The following is a 19477-nucleotide window of genomic DNA, read 5'->3' on the forward strand; positions in this document are numbered from 1 at the left end:
TATATACCAGGTTTTTCCTGTATACAAATCCCACTTTTGTGGTCCTGGATACATTCTATTTAATAAGAATAAAGAAAATTTTTTAATAATTAAAATACTCTATTCAACTTCAAAAGTTTCCATGTAATAGGAGCTATTTCTTTCCCAGCTGTTCTCATCAAGCTTGTTTTCAAAGCAAACATATTGTGAAAAAAAGCAAAGAGAATAAAAAAGTGAGCATATCTTTCCTTTTGTGTTTGGATGAAAGTGAAAGTTAGTTGCACAGCCGTGTCCTACTCTTTGTGATCCCATGGACTGTAGCCTGCCAGGCTCCTCTGTCCATGGAATTCTCTAGGCAAGAGTACTGGAGTGGGTTGCCATTTCCTCTCCAAGGGAATCTTCCTGACCCAGGGATCGAACCCAGGTCTCCTGCATTGCAAGCAGATTCTTTACCAAGTGAATCACTAGGGATTGATGATTGGTATTGGCTAATGGTTGTAATGTAATGTTTCTAACATAGGTGTCATATGAAAATTGGGCTTATGGAGAACCTAATAATTATCAAAATGTTGAATACTGTGGTGAGTTAAAAGGTGATCCTGGTATGTCCTGGAATGACATTAACTGTGAACATCTTAACAACTGGATTTGCCAGATACGAAAAGGTAGGATGACCTGCCCTCTGCTTTTTCTCAGATTGGAACACTAACCTCCTGTGATTCCAAAGTCTTCCCTTTATTCATGCAACCAAACAAGCAGAATAATATAAGGGAACTGCCAAGGGCCATCACTTCACAGGATAAGAGTGAACTCGCTGAACACAGATAAATCTTCCAAAGGAACAGAGGATGAAGAGGCCAGCCCAGAATCCTGGAGCAGAGCGTGGCCTCCAAAACAGTTCTCACGAGCTGTTATTCCTGTCAGTTCCTACAGTCGTGGGAGTGGGTAGATGTTTGACTCTGTAAGCAGAGTAAAGAGACTGCGATTTCTGTTGGGGGATTTTCACCCTCTGACCCACATTCATCATCCAGTAGGTGATATCTCCCTCAGTCTGAATATACTGCAGACTGATTTCTCAAGGATGTTCATCTGAAGAGCTGGCACCATTTTGAGGCCCCTGATGCTATAAGATCCACCATGTTGTTGATGGTCAACAATGATCAATGCATACGTATCAGTCATGATTAATGACTCACAAAGCTCCACATAGCCAAGTCAGATTCTTTTAAGATAAATAGGCCCACCCTTGAACCAAAATGTGTATTAACTTCCTCCTTTGTCAACAGATAAATAGAACCACATCGCCCTCTGCTGTCTGGGAACCTTGACTACAGCTCCAACTCTTGTTAAAAGTACTGTGTTGCTCTCCTGCTGTTTGCCTTACTCTTGCTTAGATGAGTGTGTTTACAGTGTTTTCAGGATGGAGGAATGAATCAGTTCAGTTCAGTCACTCAGTCATGTCTGACTGTTTGCGACCCCGTGGACTGCAGTACGCCAGGCTTCCAAAACTGTCCATCACCAACTCTTGCTTGCTCAAACTCATTTCCATCCAGTCGGTGATGCCATCCAATCATCTCATCCTCTGTTATTCCCTTCTTCTCTTGCCTTCACTCTTTCCCAGCATCAGGATCTTTTCAAGTGAGTCAGTTCTTCACGTCAGTTGGCCAAAGTGTTGGAGTTTCAGCTTCAGCATCAGTCTTTCCAATGAATATTCAGGACTGACTTCCTTTAAGATTGACTGGTTGATTCTCCTTGCAGTTCAAGGACTCTCAAGAGTCTTCTCCAACACCACAGTTCAAAAGCATCAATTCTTCAGCACTCAGCTTTCTTTATGGTCCAACTCTCACATCCATACATGATTACTGGAAAAACCATAGCTTTGACTAGATGGTCCTTTGTTGGCAAAGTAATGTCTTTGCTTTTTAATATGCTGTCTAGGTTGGTCATAGCTTCTCTTACAAGGAGCAAGCGTCTTTTAATTTCATGACTGCAGTCACCATCTGCAGTGATTTTGGAGCCCAAGAAAATAAAGTCTGGCACAGTTTCCATTGTTTCCCTGTCTATTTGCCATGAAGTGATAGGACCAGATGCCATGATCTTCATTTCTTGAATGTTGAATTTTAAGCCAACTTTATCATTCTCCTTTTTCACTTTCATCAAAAGGCTGTTTAGTTCCTCTTCAGTTTCTGCCATAAGGGTGGTGTCATCTGCATATCTGAGGTTAATGATATTTCTTCCAGCAATCTTGATTCCACCTTGTGCTTCATACAACCCGGCATTTCACAGGAATTTGGAGGAATGAATAGTGGCCAGTTTTTCTTTAAAGAGACCTTTAAAGGTCTCTTTGCTCCCAAGGACTAATTTCCTTGTATGTTTTTGGTAGCTCTATTCTTACAGATGTTAAATTCATTAAACCAAAAGCTATATAACTTGAGTCCTTTTATCAGATTCTGCCAAAGTCCAGGTAGATCACTAACTACTTGGAAAGAAAAATATTTAACTTTTCATAAAATGTGCATTTAGTAAGAATATGCTTTTTTGAAGAAACTATATTTTATAAATATATAGCTCATATCTAATGGTTTCAAATAATGAAAATTTATACTTTCACAGTTGATTATAAGATATGTTACTGTAAAAATAATATCTATTGAGCAGCTTCTAAATACCGATAACTTGCATATTTTATCCCATCTCTTTACATGTATGACAACTCCTTTTTGTAGTTGAGAAAATTAAAGGTAAGAAATTTAAACCTGAACTGGGATTTGAACCTAGGTTTTCTGATTCCAAGACTTGTGTTCTTTTCTTTCTTTTATAAAATGCTACTTGTGCTTGAAAACTGTCTTCCAATTTTTGGTGGTATTGTACCTAATTTGTTGAACTCTTTAACTCCTAATTTTGTTTCCCTTTGCTTTTCTCCCCTACAACATGGTAGTAGAATTGGAGAGTGGAAGGAAGAGAAAGAAGAATTAAACTTTTAGCTATATTACTCCATGAAAATAATAAAACCAGAGGATATGAAATAGCACAAATTCAATCACCTTTTGTATCTAATTTTTTCTTGTTTTCCAGGACAAACTCCCAAACCTGAGCCAACACCAGCTCCTCACGACAGTAGGTGTTTCCGTTTTTTTTTTTTTCTTTCTTTTTAAAAAATTAATTAATTTATTTTAATTGGAGGCTAATTACTCTACAGTCTTGTGGTGGTTTTTGCCACACATCAACATGAATCAGCCACGGGTGCACATGTGTCTCCCCATCCTGAACCTGCCTCCTGCCTCCCTCCCCACCGCATCCTTCTGAGTGGTCCCAGAGCACTGGCTTTGAGTGCCCTGTTTCATGCATTGAACTTGGACTGGTCATCTATTTTGCGTATGATAATATACATGTTTCAGTGCTATTCCCTCAAATCATCCCATCCTCGCCTTCTCCCACAGAGTCCAAACATCTGTTATTTATGTCTGTGTCTCTTTTGCTGTCTCGCATATAGGATTGTCATTACCGTCTTTCTAAATTCCATATATATATGCGTTAATACACTATTGGTGTACAGGTTATTCTTTTTTTTTAATTTATTTTTTTATTGAAGGATAATTGCTTTACAGAATTTTGTTGTTTTCTGTCAAACCTCAACCTGAATCAGCCATAGGTATACATACATCCCCTTCCTTTTGAACTTCCCTCCCATCTCCCGCCCCATCCCACCCCTTTAGGTTCATACAGAGCCCCTGTTTGAGATTCTTAGCCATACAGCAAATTCCCACTGGCTGTCTGTTTTGCATATGGTAATGTAAGTTTCCATGTTACTCTTTCCATATATCTCACCCTCTCCTCCCCTCTCCCCATGTCCACAAGTCTGTTCTCTATGTCTGTTTCTCCACTGCTGCCCTATAAATAAATTCTTCAGTACCATTTTTCTAGATTCCATATATATGCATCAGAATATGATATTTATCTTTCTCTTTCTGACTTACTTCACTCTGTATAATAGGTTCTAGGTTCATCCACCTCATCAGAACTGACTCAAAGGCATTTCATTTTATGGCTGAGTAATATTCCATTGTGTATATGTACCACAACTCCTTTATCCACTCATCTGCCAATGGGCATCTAGGTTGCTTCCATATTCTAACTATTGTAAATTGTGCTGCAGTGAACAATGGGATACATGTGTCTTTTTCAATCTTGGTTTCCTCAGGGTATATGCCTAGGAGTGGAATTGCTGGGTCATATGGTGGTTTTATTCCTAGATTTTTAAGGAATCTCTGTCTTCCATAGTGGCTATATCAATTTACATTCCCATCAAAAGTGCAAGAGTGTTCCTTTTCTCCACACCCTTTCCAACATTTATTGTTTGTAGACTTTTCTATGATGGCCATTCTGACCGGTGTGAGGTGATATCTCATTGTAGTTTTGATTTGCATTTCTCTGATAATGAGCGATGTTGAGCATCTTTTCATGTGTTGTTAGCCATCTGTATGTCTTCTGTGGAAAAATGTCTGTTTAGGTCTTTTTCCCACTTTTTGATTGGGTTGTTTGTTTTTCTGGCATTGAGTTGCATGAGCTGCTTGTATATTTTGGAAATTAATCCTCTGTCAGTTGTTTCATTTGCCGTTATTTTCTCCCATTCTGAGTGTTGTCTTTTCACCTTGCTTATAGTTTCCTTTGCTGTGCAAAAGCTTTAAGTTTAATCAGGTCCCACTTGTTTACGTTTGCTTTTATTTCTGTTACTCTAGGAGGTAGTTCATAGAGGATCTTGCTTTGATTTATGTCAGATAGTGTTCTGCCTATGTATTCATCTAGGAGTTTTATAGTTTCTGGTCTTATTTTTAGGTCTTTAATCCATTTTGAGTTTATCTTTGTGTATGGTGTTAGGAAGTATTCTGATTTCATTCTTTTACATGTAGCTGTCCAGTTTTCCCAGAACCATTTATTGAAGAGGCTATCTATGCCCCATTGTATATTCTTGCCTCCTTTGTCAAATATAAGGTACCCATAGGTGCATGGGTTTATTTCTGGGCTTTCTATCTTGCTCCATTGGTCTGTATTTCTGTTTCTGTGCCAGTACCATACTGTCTTGATGACTGTAGCTTTGTCATATAATCTGAAGTCAGGAAAGTTGATTCCTCCAGCTCCATTCTTCTTTCTCAATAGCTTTGTCTATTTGAGGTCTTCTGTGTTTCCATATGAATTGTGAAATTTTTTGTCCTGATTCTGTGAAAAATGCCATTGGTAATTTGATAGGGATCACATTGAATCTGTAGATTGCATTTGGTAGTATAGTCATTCTAACAATATTGATTCTTCCTACCCAGGAATATGGAATATCTCTCCATCTGTTTATGTCATCTTTGATTTTTTTCATGTGTCTTATGATTTTCTGTGTATAGTTCTTTTGTCTCCTTAGGTAAGCTTATTCCTAGATATTTAATTCTGTTTGTTGTAATGGTGAATAAGATTGATTCCTTAATTTCTCTTTCTGATTTTTCATTGTTAGTATGTAGAAATGAAAGTGATTTCTGTGTATTGATTTTGTATCCTGAAACTTTGCTAAATTCACTGATTAACTCTAGTAATTTTCTGATACTGTCTTTAGGGTTTTGTATGTACAGTATCATGTCATTTGAAAACAGTGAGAACTTTACATCTTCTTTTCTGATCTGGATTCCTTTTATTTCTTTTTCTTCTCTGATTGCTGTGGCTAGGACTTCCAGAACTATGTGGTGAAAGTGGACACCCTTGTCTTGTTCCTGATCTTAAGGGGAATGCTTTCAGGTTTTCACCATTGAGAATAATGTTTGCTGTAGGCTTATCATATATGGCCTTTACTATGTTGAAGTAAATTCCTTCTCTGCCCATTTTTTGAAGTTTTAATCATAAATGGATGCTGAATTTTGTCAAAGGCTTTTTCTGTATCTATTGAGATTATCAAATGATTTTTATCTTTCAATTTATTAATATGGTATATCACATAGATTGATTTGTGAAGAATCCTTGCATCCCTGGAATAAACCCAACTTGATCATGGTATATGAGCTTTTTGATGTGTTGCTGAATTCTGTTTGCTAAAATTTTGTTGAGGATTTTTGCATCTATGTTCATCAGTGATATTGGCCTGTAGTTTTCTTTTTTTGTGTTGTCCTTGCCTGGTTTTGGTGTAAGGGTGATGGTGGCCTCATTGAATGAGTTTGGAAGTGTTCCTTCCTCTGCAATTTTTTGAAAGAGTTTTAGAAGGATAGGCATTAGCTCTTCTCTAAATGTTTGACAGAATTCTCCTGTGAAGCCATCTGGTCCTGGGCTTTTGTTTTTTGGGAGATTTTTGATCACAGCTTCAGTTTCAGTGCTTGTAACTGGGTTGTTCATAATTTCTCTTTCTTCTTGGTTCAGTCTTGGAAGATTGAACTTTTCTAAGAATCTGTCCGTTTCTTCCAGGTTATCCATTTTATTGCCACATAATTATTCATAATAGTCTCTTGTAATCCTTTGTGTTTCTGCATTGTCTGTTATAAACCTCTCCTTTTTTGTTCCTAATTTTGTTGATTTGATTCTTCTCTCTATTTTTCTTGATGAGTCTGGCTAAAGGTTTGTCAGTTTTGTTTATCTTCTCTAAGAACCAGCTTTTAGTTTTATTAATCTTTACTATTGTTTCTTTCATTTCTTTTTCATTTATTTCTGCTTGGATCTTTATGATTTCTTTCCTTTTACTAATTTTGTTTTTTTTTGTTCTTCATTTTCCAGTTGTTTTAAGTGTTAAGTTAGGTTGTCTATTCAATGTTTTTCTTGTTTCTTGAGGTAGGATTGTGTTGCTATAAACTTCCCTGTTAGAACTACTTTTGCTGCATCCCATAGGTTTTGAGATGTTGTGTTTTCATTGTCATTTGTTTCTAGAAATATTTTGATTTCCCTTTTGATTTCTTCAGTGACCTGTTGTTTGTAGCTCCACCCGTTCAGGCACTTAGAGGGGTCCCTTGCCTGGGGTCCTTCTCTGTTGTTCGGCATATCAGGAACATAGAGGGGCTCCCCTGGCTGGGGTCCTACTCTGTAGATCGGCATGCCAGGCACTTAAAGGGGCACCCTGGGTGGGGTGCCCCTCTGTAGTTCAGTGCGTCGGACGTTTGATGGGCCAATTGTTCAGCTGCTGATGCTGGCAGATGGGGAGAGAGAGGCTATGGTGATGGCTCCACCCCCTATGCTTGCTTCCATGGCTACCTGGCTTTCCTCCACAGGCATTTCCCACCACAATCTCCTCCCTCACATCCCCTCGCCATCTCTCCACAGTCAACAGCAACCCTCACCTTGGGATTGCTCCACAGTCCCTAAACTCCAGCTCCCAGCTGCTGCGCCTTCTGTGGGACCTGCATCCCTGTCCAGGGTATGTATGGCTGCAGCCAGGACTGTTTGATTCTCATTCCATTTACGCTGCCACAGATCAGCTGTTTCACTCGCAGCCTTAAATGTTTCTCCTCTTACTCAGGCAGTTGCCCTGATGTGGGGATCGGACCCCTGCTTCAGTTCCCTGACCCACTGAGGGCAGGTCCAGTCCTACTAACACTCCTGTTTTTCCCCCTTGTTCCTTCCTCCTATCGAGTTTTGCGTGGTTCTATGTATTCTTTTCCGCTGCTCAGGTCCTCCTGTCCGCTCTCAGCTGGTGTTCTGCATGCACTTCTGTGTCTGAAGGTGTGTTCCTGATGTATCCGTGGAGAGAGATGTACTCCATGTCCACCTACTCCTCTGCCATCTTGTTCTCCCCCCGGCTTTTTTTTTTTTCCTTTTCTGATATTGATAGCTTTTTTTTTTTCCTCATTGCTTTCTCAATGGGAAAAAAAATACTTACCCTGGAAAGATAGAAGAGATTCTTAATATCTGAGAATCTCATGAGAACTTGCATCTTCTCCTCCAGACAAATTCTGACATGCACAAGCATCAGGCATGTTAATGCAATTTCTCAGTGTTCACAAATCAGATCCAAGGGCCTTATATATGGCTTTCCTATAGCTGCTCAGATTACCACAAATTTGGTGGCTACACGCATTTATTCTCTTACAGTTCTGGAGGTCAGGAATATGACCTCAGTTTCCCTGGGCTGAAATCAAGAGATGGACAGGACCATGCTCCTTCTAGAAGCTCTAAGGGAGAGTCTATATCCTTGTTGTCACCGGCTTCTAGAGCTGCATTCCTTACATTTGTTGGTTAATGGCCCACTCCTTCATCATCAAAACCAACATTGTAGCATCTTCATTTGTCACAAAGCCACCTTCTGTACTCACATCTCCCTCTGTATCCCTCTATAAGGATACTTATGATTTGCATTCCGGACCTACCTAGAAAATTTAGGTTAATTTCCCCATCTAAAGTTTTTAACTTAATCACATCTACAAAGTACCTTTTTTCTGTATAACATTTATAGATTCCAGATATTAATACCTGGGTATCAGGACTTCCCTGTTGATCCAGTGGCTAAGATTCCATGCTCCAAATGCAGGGCCAAGGTTCGATCCTTGGTTAGGGAACTAGAACACACACTGCCACAACTGAAGATCTCAGTGTTTGCCACAACCAAGACCCAGTACAGCCAAAGAAATTTAAAAACAAAAAAGACCTGGATATGTTTTGGACTCTTGTTCAGCCTGCTACAGCACAGAACCGTAGAATCATTTGGTTGGGAAGAAGGCTTGGAAGCTCTCTGGGTATAGGAATTCCTTAGTTCTCTGATTATATATTGAAGCATCAAAGTACATCTGTTAAAACCTCTTTGTTACACTGAGATAAAACTGCTTTCTCATGGCTTCTATTCTTTGAATCTAAAACATCTGGGTACATGTATGTTAATCATTCCAGCACTGTGATTCTTTGATGAATGTAACATCGGGAGTTCTCTTACCCAATAATGGTACATGGAACTTAGTTTTTACAGAGTTGTTGGAAAGTAGATATTTGGGTTTAGGTAATTCAGTCTGTATTGGCATAAATGTTCTGCTCTTTCTGAGTTCTCAGAGTTGCAGATACCTCTGAAGGGCTACTCTGCCCTTTTCACTTTTGTGTAGCTTACACACTAGATTCTTTAGTTCATCTAAGTAAAATTCATCACCTTTTTCATTTATTTTTCAGATCTGCCAGTTACCGATGATGGGTGGGTTATTTACAAAGACTACCAGTATTATTTCAGCAAAGAGAAGGCGACCATGGACAAGGCACGAGAATTTTGCAAGAGGCATTTTGGTGATCTTGTTTCTATCCGAAGTGAAAGTGAAAAGAAGTTTCTATGGAAATATGTAAGAATGTGATTAAGAATGAAATAGAGACGTGTGATAAGCAACAATAATGTCTGTGATTGCTACCCCATGGTGCAATTTCCAATTATGTGCTGAATTTGAACCTCCTAAGGTCAGGGGTAAAGATATGAGTCCCAGGGGAAGGGAGGAGGGTGTTGGCCATCACATAAGTGAATGACTTGATTGCTGCAATATTCAGTGCAGAATCATAGAACCCAGAAACAGTGTTTAGACTTTTTGAACCTAGAATCAGTGTTTAAACAGTGTTTAGACCCAGGACTGACTGGGCTGTGGGAGAATCAAAACTTGATGGCTTGACTTTACTAATTTTGTTTTCAAAGATTTTCATTCTTAACTAGTTGTTATGTATCAGTCCTGAACCCTTGTGTACAGTGCTAGTTGATTATTAATTTATGTCTTAGTTGGATTAGTTTCTTGGTCAATAGATAGTACAGCTTGATTATTCATATAAAACTATTTCTTGACTATACCAAAATTTCAGCTAACAGTTAAAGTATAATTGATTTTTTTCCAAGCATGCTTCACTCACTCTTTTTCTTTAAAAATCTTCATGGCATCTTTATTGTTATCTAGAAAAGAGGTAAGAGAGAAGGAAAAATTAAATTCGACAGTAATGAAAGAGTAAGAATTCATGTCATTATGAAGGTTTTGGGGTGTAGTCCGATTCATCTCCATTTTCGTAGATATACCATGATTTGAAATTTTCAAGGTATTTCCTAATATTGCACCAATGTATGTGTGGATGGAGAAGTCTTTCCTTAGACACATAATCCCAAATGACTACTTTGTTTAATAGAATATCTTTAATAATATCTAATTACTAATAGTATTTGATATTACAGAGAATGTCTTAAGGTATTTGCTATATAAATACAGGTTGTTACATAATGTGCTTTTTTTTTCCATTTTATTTCTCTGAAAAACATTGAATGTACAACAGAGTTTCTGCTTGAATGCCTCCTTAGAAAAGTCCTTAACAGACTGTCTCATTAACCTGTAGGTTTTATTTAAAATTTGCCTATCATATAAGTACAGATTGAACTATATGTAAACTTACATGTTCTAGGTAAACAGGAATGATGTACAGCCAGCATATTTTATTGGCTTATTGATCAGCTTGGATAAAAAATTTATGTAAGTAAATCAAAATAAAACAACGTTGCTAAGGACAGTGATGTGATGAACATTAAAGAGTGATTTTTAGGCTTTCTTTTTGCTAAATGCATTTAAAAAAATCCTGCTGGGCTCTCAATCTACAGAGCATCTTTTTAAAAAACTAACTTTAAAAAATACTTTTAAGTATTTTCAACAATATAGTTCTCAAATAAACAACTCAAGCTCTGATTGAAACTTGCAAAATGTCACCTCTCTTTGTTTTCGGAGGTCATCACTTGTTAGTAAATCATCTATTAGGAAGATGTATTACGCAGATATGAACATTGAATTTATTTGAACAATTATTCCCATTGGGACTGTCTTTGGTGCCCAGAACCAATTGTGACTGCTGTTGCTGTTTCTGGCAAGAAAGACCCAAACTCACTCTCATTATTATTTTTTAAAAAGATTTAGAAATTAAAAAATTTTTTGACTGCTCTGGGTCTTTGTTACAGCGTGAGGGCTCTCTAGTTGTGGTACACAGGCTTAGTTGCCCCTTGGCATGTGGAATCTTAGTTCCTGACCAGGGATGAAACCTGTGTCCCCTGCATTGGAAGATGGATTCTTAACCACTGGACCATCAGGGAAGTCCCACATAAATTATTTTTAAAGATCAGGATGTTTGCTGTTCCTTTGGGCAAGCATCCATTTTAACCACCTCCAAAAGAGAAGGTTGAATTCAGTGATCTCCTTTCTCTTTCCACCTAATAGCCTCAGAATTTTTATAATTTATGAAAATAAACATTGGCCTACCTATCTTAGAGAGCTTCCCTTGTGGCTCAGTTGGTAAAATCCTCCTGCACTGCAGGAGACCCCAGTTTGATCCCTGGGTTGGGAAGATCCTCTGAAGAAGGGAAAGGCTACCCACTCCAGTGTTCTGGCCTGGAGAATTTCATGGACTGTATAGTCTGTGGGGCTGCAAAGAGTCAGACAGGCCTGAGCAACTTTCACTTTCACCTATCATAGAAGAAACCAGAGTAAACATGAAAATCAGAGAATGGGGCCCAATGAGTAACTCTATATTCTCTGTCTCTCTGTGGGTAGTTTTGTTTTGTGGGAATCATGCCCAAGAAATACTATGGGAAGATGTTTACTTCGAGTCCATTTCTGGGATAACTGGGAATCTCCATTTCTTCTCTCACTTCAAGACTAGAAGCACTTACCTCTTCTGGGGAGGGAAAAGAAGGCAGACTAGTCAGGCATCCAGTTGCTACGGGAAATCTCAATGCCCGGGAGCAGCAGCAGCTACCTTTCTGGGGTTCCTAGTGATTTCTGGAGAAACCTTTCTTCTCTTTGCTTAAGATGCTGTAGTGTCTTCATCTTAATTTTAACTTGCCTGTTCCCACCACTAGGCTGTAGCCAACTCTTGTAATTAGATTTTTGCCTAATACCTGAATTTTCTTTTCCAGTTGGATGGATGGAAGCAAAGTGGATTATGTGGCTTGGGCCACAGGTGAACCCAATTTTGCAAATGATGATGAAAACTGTGTAACCATGTATTCAAATTCAGGTAGACAAGATCACAATCTTCTTTTAAAAAAATTTTTTTTTATTGTGGTAAAATTATGTAATATAAAAGATACTGTCTTAACCATATTTAACTATAATGTTCAGTGGCACTAAGTGCAATTCACACTGCTGTAAAACTCTCACCATCACCCATCTCCCGATTCTCCACCTTCCTAAACAAACTCTGTCCCCATTAAACACTAACTCCCATCCCCCATCCCCCCCACCCCAAGCCCGTGGCACCTACCGATGTACTTCCTGACTCTATGAATTAGACTCTTCTAGGTACCTCGTGTAAGTGGAATCAAGCAGTATTTGTCTGTACCTAAAGTATATTGGAATGCATTTTTAAGGTTAACCTAATATATATCCTACAAACAGATTATACCTTCATTTCTCCCCCCGTGCTATATAGTAAGTTCTCATTAGTTATCTGTTTCACTCACAGTAGTATATATATATCAATCCCAATCTCCCAATTCATCTCACTCCACTTTTCTCTCCTTGGTTTCCATACATTGGTTCTCCATGTCTGTGTCTCTATTTCTGCTTTGCAAGCAGGTCCATCCATACCATTTTTCTAGATTCCACATATGTGCATTAATAGACAATATTTGTTTTCCTCTTTCTGATTTACTTCACTCCGTATGACAAACTCTAGATCCATCCTTGTCTCTGCAAATGGCACAATTTCATTCCTTTTAATGGTTGAGTAGAATCTGCCCTGTGGTGGGATGTGTCATTTGCTACATCCCTAGGCTAAAAGTAGGAAGTTGTATGCTTAACATCAGATAAGAAAAGAAGAGAGAATGAAGAATTCTAATTTTAGCAACACAACTGTTCAATTTGTAAGGTGAATGGATACTACATCCTTTCTTCTTATAAATAAATAAGCTAATGAATGACAGTCTTCTGACTTCTTCTCATTTTATGAAACATTTTTTATCTCCATGTTTTTATCTGTAAAATGGGAATAACAACAGATATATCAGACATCAAGAAAATTGAGGAGATCATACGTCTAAACTACTAAGCAAATGCTTATATATATAAAGTTTAGGTATTATTAGATTATTATTACTAGCAAATCTGGCTATTTAAATAATTGCGCAACACCTAATGTAGTCTTTGCTCATAGTAAGCTCTTGATTAAAATTGAACTATTACTGGTTTAAGTGAAAGCTCAAAAGGTTATCCACATAGATCTTTCTGGTCTCTTGTGTAAATGATGTTTGTAGTAGAAACCATTTTTGAGAATCCTTATACAATATAAACACATTTTTAAAAAATATTTTTAACTACTATATGTAAAATAGATAAGCAGCAAATGTCTACTGTATGGCACAGGGAACTATTTCAATATCTTATAATAGCCTATAATGGAAAAGAATCTGAAAAAGAATATATATATCTATATTCTTATATATAATTCTTATATAATATATATATTCTTTTTCAGATTCTTTTATATAGTATACATAAAATGGAGTCACTGTGCTGTATACTCAAAACATAACATTGTAAATCAACTTTACTTCAATAAAAAGTTGTTTGTTTTGGGGGAAGAAAGTGGCATAAAGGTAAACATGTAAATCTAATATAACTGTTCTGTTGTCTGTCAGGGTTTTGGAATGATATTAACTGTGGATATCCAAATGCCTTCATCTGCCAGCGCCATAACAGCAGTATCAATGCCACAGCTGTCCCGACCACAGCGTCAGTCCCAGGAGGTTGTAAAGAAGGTTGGAATTTTTACAATCACAAGGTACTAAGAAAATCTAGTTGTGGTCCTGGCTCTGATCAATATGGAGAGTGACAATGCAAATCTTTCAGCTTTAAGTTAACTTTTGCTTACCTCATCACTTCAGAGAATTTTAGGCAAGAGCTCCCATGTTAAACTCTCTATGGGAATTGAGAGTAGACTTGAAGATATTATCCAAATGCACAAATGCCTGTTGTCCCAAGGGAGAAAAAACATTTTTTTTCCCATTTCTGATTGGTTGTGAGCAAACGTATGTTTAGTTCTGAGTCATTTTCATTTCTTTAGTACATACTATTATCTTTATGTAATTCCTATGATTTTTTTCCCCTTCCATCCCAGTGTTTCAAAATCTTTGGATTTGTTGAAGAAGAAAGAAAAAATTGGCAAGAGGCACGAAAAGATTGCATAGGATTTGGAGGAAATCTGGCATCCATACACAGTGAAAAAGAGCAAGGTGTGTGGGCAGTTTTATAGTCAGTGATGCACATAAATATCTAATTTTTTCCCTAATAAAATGGTAGACTGTTGCTTATAGTAAACGATTTTTTGGTTTTCCAGAGTAAAGTCTAGGAAGGAAGAACAAACTCTTATGGAGAACTATTTTATTAGTTGTAGGCACTATGCTGAGTGTCTTATGTGTAAATTGCCTTTCCATTTTTATAACGAATCTATAAAGCAGGAATCATCAGTCCATTGTGAATGAGGAAGTGGTGTTTAGGAAGTCTTAGGTCAAGGAGCTTGGTGGGAAGGGGTAGGACTGGGAATCAAACTGGGTCTTCCAGCTTCAGTTCCATTGGTTTCTGCCAAACCAGTTTGTTCACAGAAGAGCCAAAGAAGTAGAGGTTTTCTCGGAATAAAAATTTAAAATTGCTCATTTTCCATTTACTGCTCTTCTAGTCACTTGATCCTATAACTTATAATTCAGTAAAACTAATTTTCCAATACAAACATTGAACAAATTGAGAAAAAAAATTGATAAAACATGAGGATAAGCCAGAGCTTGAAAGAACAGGAGGAGGAAACATACCATTTCCAGACAGCAGATAGTAAAATTCATTATATTGTTGTCAATAAGAGGTACTTGACGCCTTTCACTTGGTCTTTTTGGGGCCACCTTATTTGTAGATATTTGCTTAGTTACTTTAAAAGCGATGTTGACCAACTGCAGGCCATTCAGATGAAAGTAACTAAACAGATGAAAGTTTTGAAACCACAGCTAGCCAAGAGTAAGGACTGTTCGAAAGACCCTAAATTTCGCAGTCAGAAGAGATGTGAACTTTGAAGGATTATCCCATGTGACTCGAGAAGGAAGACTTAGAACACATGAGGGGCAGTTACAGGGAAACAAATTTAGTCTCAGAATTAGGAGCTTATTCCAACAATTAGAGTTAATTGGATGGGTTGCTTCATGCATTTTTAAAGGACTGTAAAAATGCTTGTATTAGAAGGTACTCCAAGTGGGTGCTGCAGAGTCACATATGTTGATTGGTATATAGCCTGGAAGATGCTCAATGAATATTTATTGTACAGAGGAATTTATGCAGATGTTGTGGGGGGAGAAATGTGGACTGGATGGTTTCTGAGTTCCCTTTTGGTTCTGAGATTCTTTGATTTCCAAAATCATTTACTGGAAAAAAAAAAATGGTTTATCTCAAAAAATGTACAAAAGAAGAGAGACCTTGGAACCCTGTGTGTCACTCTCCCAAACGTTAATTTCAGTTCATAAATGCCACCATGTGCTTTTTTGGAATGCATTCTACACTAAATCAACATAGCTTTCTCTGAGAACCTTTGACAAGTTCAGCAGCTTGCCAGATGGTGGAATAAAAGTGTCAAACCATAGCACACAATAAAAAAATTCAAGAATATAATATTCACATTTTTCTAACCAGTCTACCACATTTTGGGCTTAGCTACCCAACAGAGAAACACAATAATTGATTTCCGCTCTTAACCACAAAGTTCTGATTCCTGGCATCACAAAATTAGAACCTGGGTAATAGAGATGTGCAGAAGGAAACAATTTTCAGATAAAATAACATTATTCCTGGCAAAACAGGCACACGTTGAATTCTTATTGTGGTTCTTGGCAGAAAACAAGTCAGTGTTGAAATATTGGCAGGTAGAGCTTTTCCACATTTCATTTCGAGTTGGGGATAGGGCAAGAGTTATGATCTTGTTTGGGAAATAAAAACACAATATATATCTGTCCATGCTCTTTTCTTTCTGAAAATGTTAGAATTTTTTCTTTACTTTTAGTTAATTGAGAAATAAGCAAATTTCTGAGCAGTGTGATGGCATCTACTTTTCTGCTGAAGATTAAGCATGTAGCAGTGGCCCTTCAATGGAACTGTTTTTTTTTTTTTTTTTTTCATGAATAAACAGATAATCTCTGTAGGCAACCTTCTATTTTACATTTTGTATTAGTAATGCAAGTGCTTAGTCATTTGGTTTCCTGTTTGCATTCAGGAGTCATGTTTAAGTGTGTATGTTTGAAAATTGCCCTATAAAGCAATGACAACCCCTCCCAACCTTTTGGGCATCAGGGACTGGTTTCATGGCAGACAGATTTTCCACAGACTGGGTGGGGAGGTGGTTTCGAGATGATTCAAGTGCATTACATTTATTGTGCACTTATTACATTGTGATATAATGTTAAATAATTAGATAACCCACCATATGAAAAATCAGATCACCAGGCATTAAATTCTCATAAGGAGCATGCAACCTAAATTCCTCACATGTGCAGTTCACAGAAGGCTTCACACTCCTGTGAGAATCTAATACCACCACTGATCTGACAGGAGGGGGAGCTCAGGCGGTCATGTGTGCAATGTGGAGCCCGGTTCCTAACAGGCCATGGGCCAGTCTGTGGCTCAGGGACTGGACACCCCTGTTGTAGAGTCAAGGTTCTTCCAGGAGGTGTCCATCTTGTCCTAGGTGTCCATGGTTCCTGGCAGGTGAGATTGCTGACCTCAGAAGGCAGCTGCTATGGTTTGGGAGGCATGGGGATGCGCTACTGGAGATTCGATGTTACACTTAAGCCTTTTACAGCTTCTGCATATTTGCTGCCATCCTTTCTGCCACAGAATTGGTAGAGAAGCAACAGGCCATATTTGTCCTACCCTGTCTAAATTTCTCTAGAATTTCTCGCCCAATGATGTGAGCACTTAGCATCAGGATGCCCCCTGGATCCAAGTACACTCACTGGACATGGATGGCTGCTGACCCCTAGGAGCTGGCCACCCTGGAGGAGTTCTTTGGGTTTGGCGATCCAAGGTGGTGATCATTTGAGAGCCTAATGCTGTTTTTTTTTTTGACAGATAGTTTTTGTTTTCAGAACTTTTCTGAATTAAGAGCTCTTTTTGGCCCCCAGTTGTTATAGTCAGATTATCCTATTTATTTAATTAGGATATCTGCTAACTCATAGGATGGCTGCTTGTATCAGAAAAATCTTCCTGCAGGATGGTAGGCAACCGCAACACAGATCTGCGTGTACCACATGGAGAGTGGGGCATGGGTTGGATCTTAGCTGCCCCTTCCCCAGTATTCCAGTGCCCCTGAGCAGGGCACAACCTATACAACTGTCTGCAGGGACCAGGGTAAAACCTAGACTTCTTATTGTGAGAAGTTTTTCAAAGTCCAAAGCTGAAGTGATAACAAGTTGGTCAGGTTAGAATGTGTTTGTTTTCATGGTAAAACTTTTAAATGATAATAAAGACATTAATCATGTGCTTTGTATTTGTAAATTCATGTATTTTGAATATTTTTGATATTTGAGTATTTCCCCCCAAGGTTTAAAAATTATCTTGTGAAACTTTCTTTCAGCATTTCTTACATATCATATGAAGAACTCCACTTTTAATGCCTGGACTGGGCTGAATGATATCAATTCAGAACACACTTTCCTCTGGACAGACGGACGAGGAGTTGATTACACAAACTGGGGGAAAGGATACCCTGGTGGGAGAAGGAGCAGTCTTTCTTATGAAGATGTAAGTGTCACTGTCAGGTCACCTCTCTGTACACTATCAGTTTGCTTTCAGGTCAGCATGGTAGTGTTTAATCTTCTTTGAAAAATCTACTCGGATCTGATTCATTCTTACAGATTTTAACTGTTTCAGACTGAACCAGCCTTGAACGAAGGAATATAAATTCAGTTAAGAACTCCGTATCTCTAGGTGAAAGGTAGGAGGAGATGGTGATGGTAGTGAGGAATAGGGAAAGTCAGCTCCAACATGGGCTTATGTTGTAGTCGGCATGTACACTTGAACCCAGAGTTACCAATGTTCTTTGCGTCAGCTGCCCCTAAACTCTTGAAGCTGTTGTAGTGTTTGGGATATAGTTACTACTACTGCTTCTAAAGATATCATCATCATCATCATGATCATGATTGAGCTACCATTTGCAGGGTGCAAATGGAACTTTTTGTGCTTTTGTACACTCATCTAAGAGACAGACGATGGCTTCTTTATTTCACTACTTTTGATCTTATATCATTAAAGCCAACTAATCAGTGTTAAAGGCTGTATTAGGCATTTCAAAATACATGAAGGAATAAAATAAAATAAATAAAAGGAATAAAATAAAATCTTATGATTTTATTCTTACCTTGAAGAAGCTTACACTTCAGCTAGATATCAAGTCTTGTACAAGAAAGAAGACTAACAGAATGAAAATGTGTAATGAGAAGAAGCTATAAAGCATGATAGCAGTTAGGAAGAAAGAAACTTACTATGGGACAGAGTGATTTAATCACTCCATATCTATGGAACATACACAACATATCTATGCAATTTTTCCTTTGGTGGGAAGAAGGAATGTGAGGAAGAATCAGCTATGGGTCTTTTCACTCAAGACGTTTAAAACACGATGAGTAGGGGAATGTGGCAAGGGGATGGGGAGGTCACGTTAAGTGGGAAAGGTGAATAAAGTCTTCAAGAAAAAGGCACAAGGTGGGCTTAGGCAAGACTAAAGGGCTTTGAATATAGCAGGAGTTTCATGCAGAAAAGAAGTAGGAGTCAGCTTTAGAGGGTGGAAAACAGAATTTAGAGAAATTCAGATGCCCTAGGAAAGAGTTTGGACTTTGTCAGATAGGCAACAAAAAAAAGGTTAGAGGAGAAAAATGATTTGATCAGGATGGCATCTTTATAATAATTAATTTGGTCACTATGTGTAGGGTAAATATATTCTGGTTATCGGTAAATGATCTTCTGAGGAGAATTTCTTTGAATCCTTATTACATAAATGACGGCTGAAAAGTAGGATGGAGTGAGATAGGGTTTGCTTAGAAAGACCTCATGATGAGTGATAAATTTTATTTAAAACAACAAAATTCATTATGGCTCGTTTTTTTTTTTTTTTTTTTTTAGAACATAATGTAAAGGAGAAACAACAGAAACAAACTAATCTATAAATTGACCATACAGGGCAAAAAAAATTGTTAATTTTTGTTAGTTTTATTGCTATATTTTTTTCTTAGTTTGTGTAAAAATATAAAGTTTATATTTCACACACACACAAATCAACACATATGTTGTGTTGTTACAATTTCAGAGCTTTTAAAATGAAGAAGATTAGATAGAGTTTGATAAAGAGAATGGGAGAGAGGTGTTCACATGCATTTTGCAGAAGAAATATGCTTGTTCTGTACAGTTTTCTGGCTTAGAGCAGAGATGCTGAGCCAGGATAATGAAAGATAAGAGTAGCTAAAAGGATGAGTGGAGAATCTTGGAAATGTAGGATTAGGGGGTTCCAGAGGCTGAGAAGATGACTC

At 37.9% G+C, this 19477-nt stretch overlaps 1 protein-coding gene across 2 annotated transcripts in view; it reads left to right on the forward strand.

The window, feature by feature from the left end:
• MRC1 (mannose receptor C-type 1) overlaps window positions 1–19477 on the forward strand; it is a 107295-nt gene that overhangs the window by 63799 nt on the left and 24019 nt on the right. For both annotated transcript variants that reach the window (XM_061126316.1, XM_061126314.1), the window contains exons 15-22: window positions 500–644; window positions 3055–3096; window positions 9091–9254; window positions 10342–10409; window positions 11840–11940; window positions 13562–13704; window positions 14041–14155; window positions 17530–17696. In XM_061126316.1, coding sequence (XP_060982299.1) covers window positions 500–644; window positions 3055–3096; window positions 9091–9254; window positions 10342–10409; window positions 11840–11940; window positions 13562–13704; window positions 14041–14155; window positions 17530–17696 — 945 coding nt within the window. The remainder of the gene's footprint in view (window positions 1–499; window positions 645–3054; window positions 3097–9090; window positions 9255–10341; window positions 10410–11839; window positions 11941–13561; window positions 13705–14040; window positions 14156–17529; window positions 17697–19477) is intronic.

The sequence above is a fragment of the Dama dama genome, chromosome 23 (assembly GCF_033118175.1).
Source record: "Dama dama isolate Ldn47 chromosome 23, ASM3311817v1, whole genome shotgun sequence".
NCBI lineage: Eukaryota > Metazoa > Chordata > Mammalia > Artiodactyla > Cervidae > Dama > Dama dama.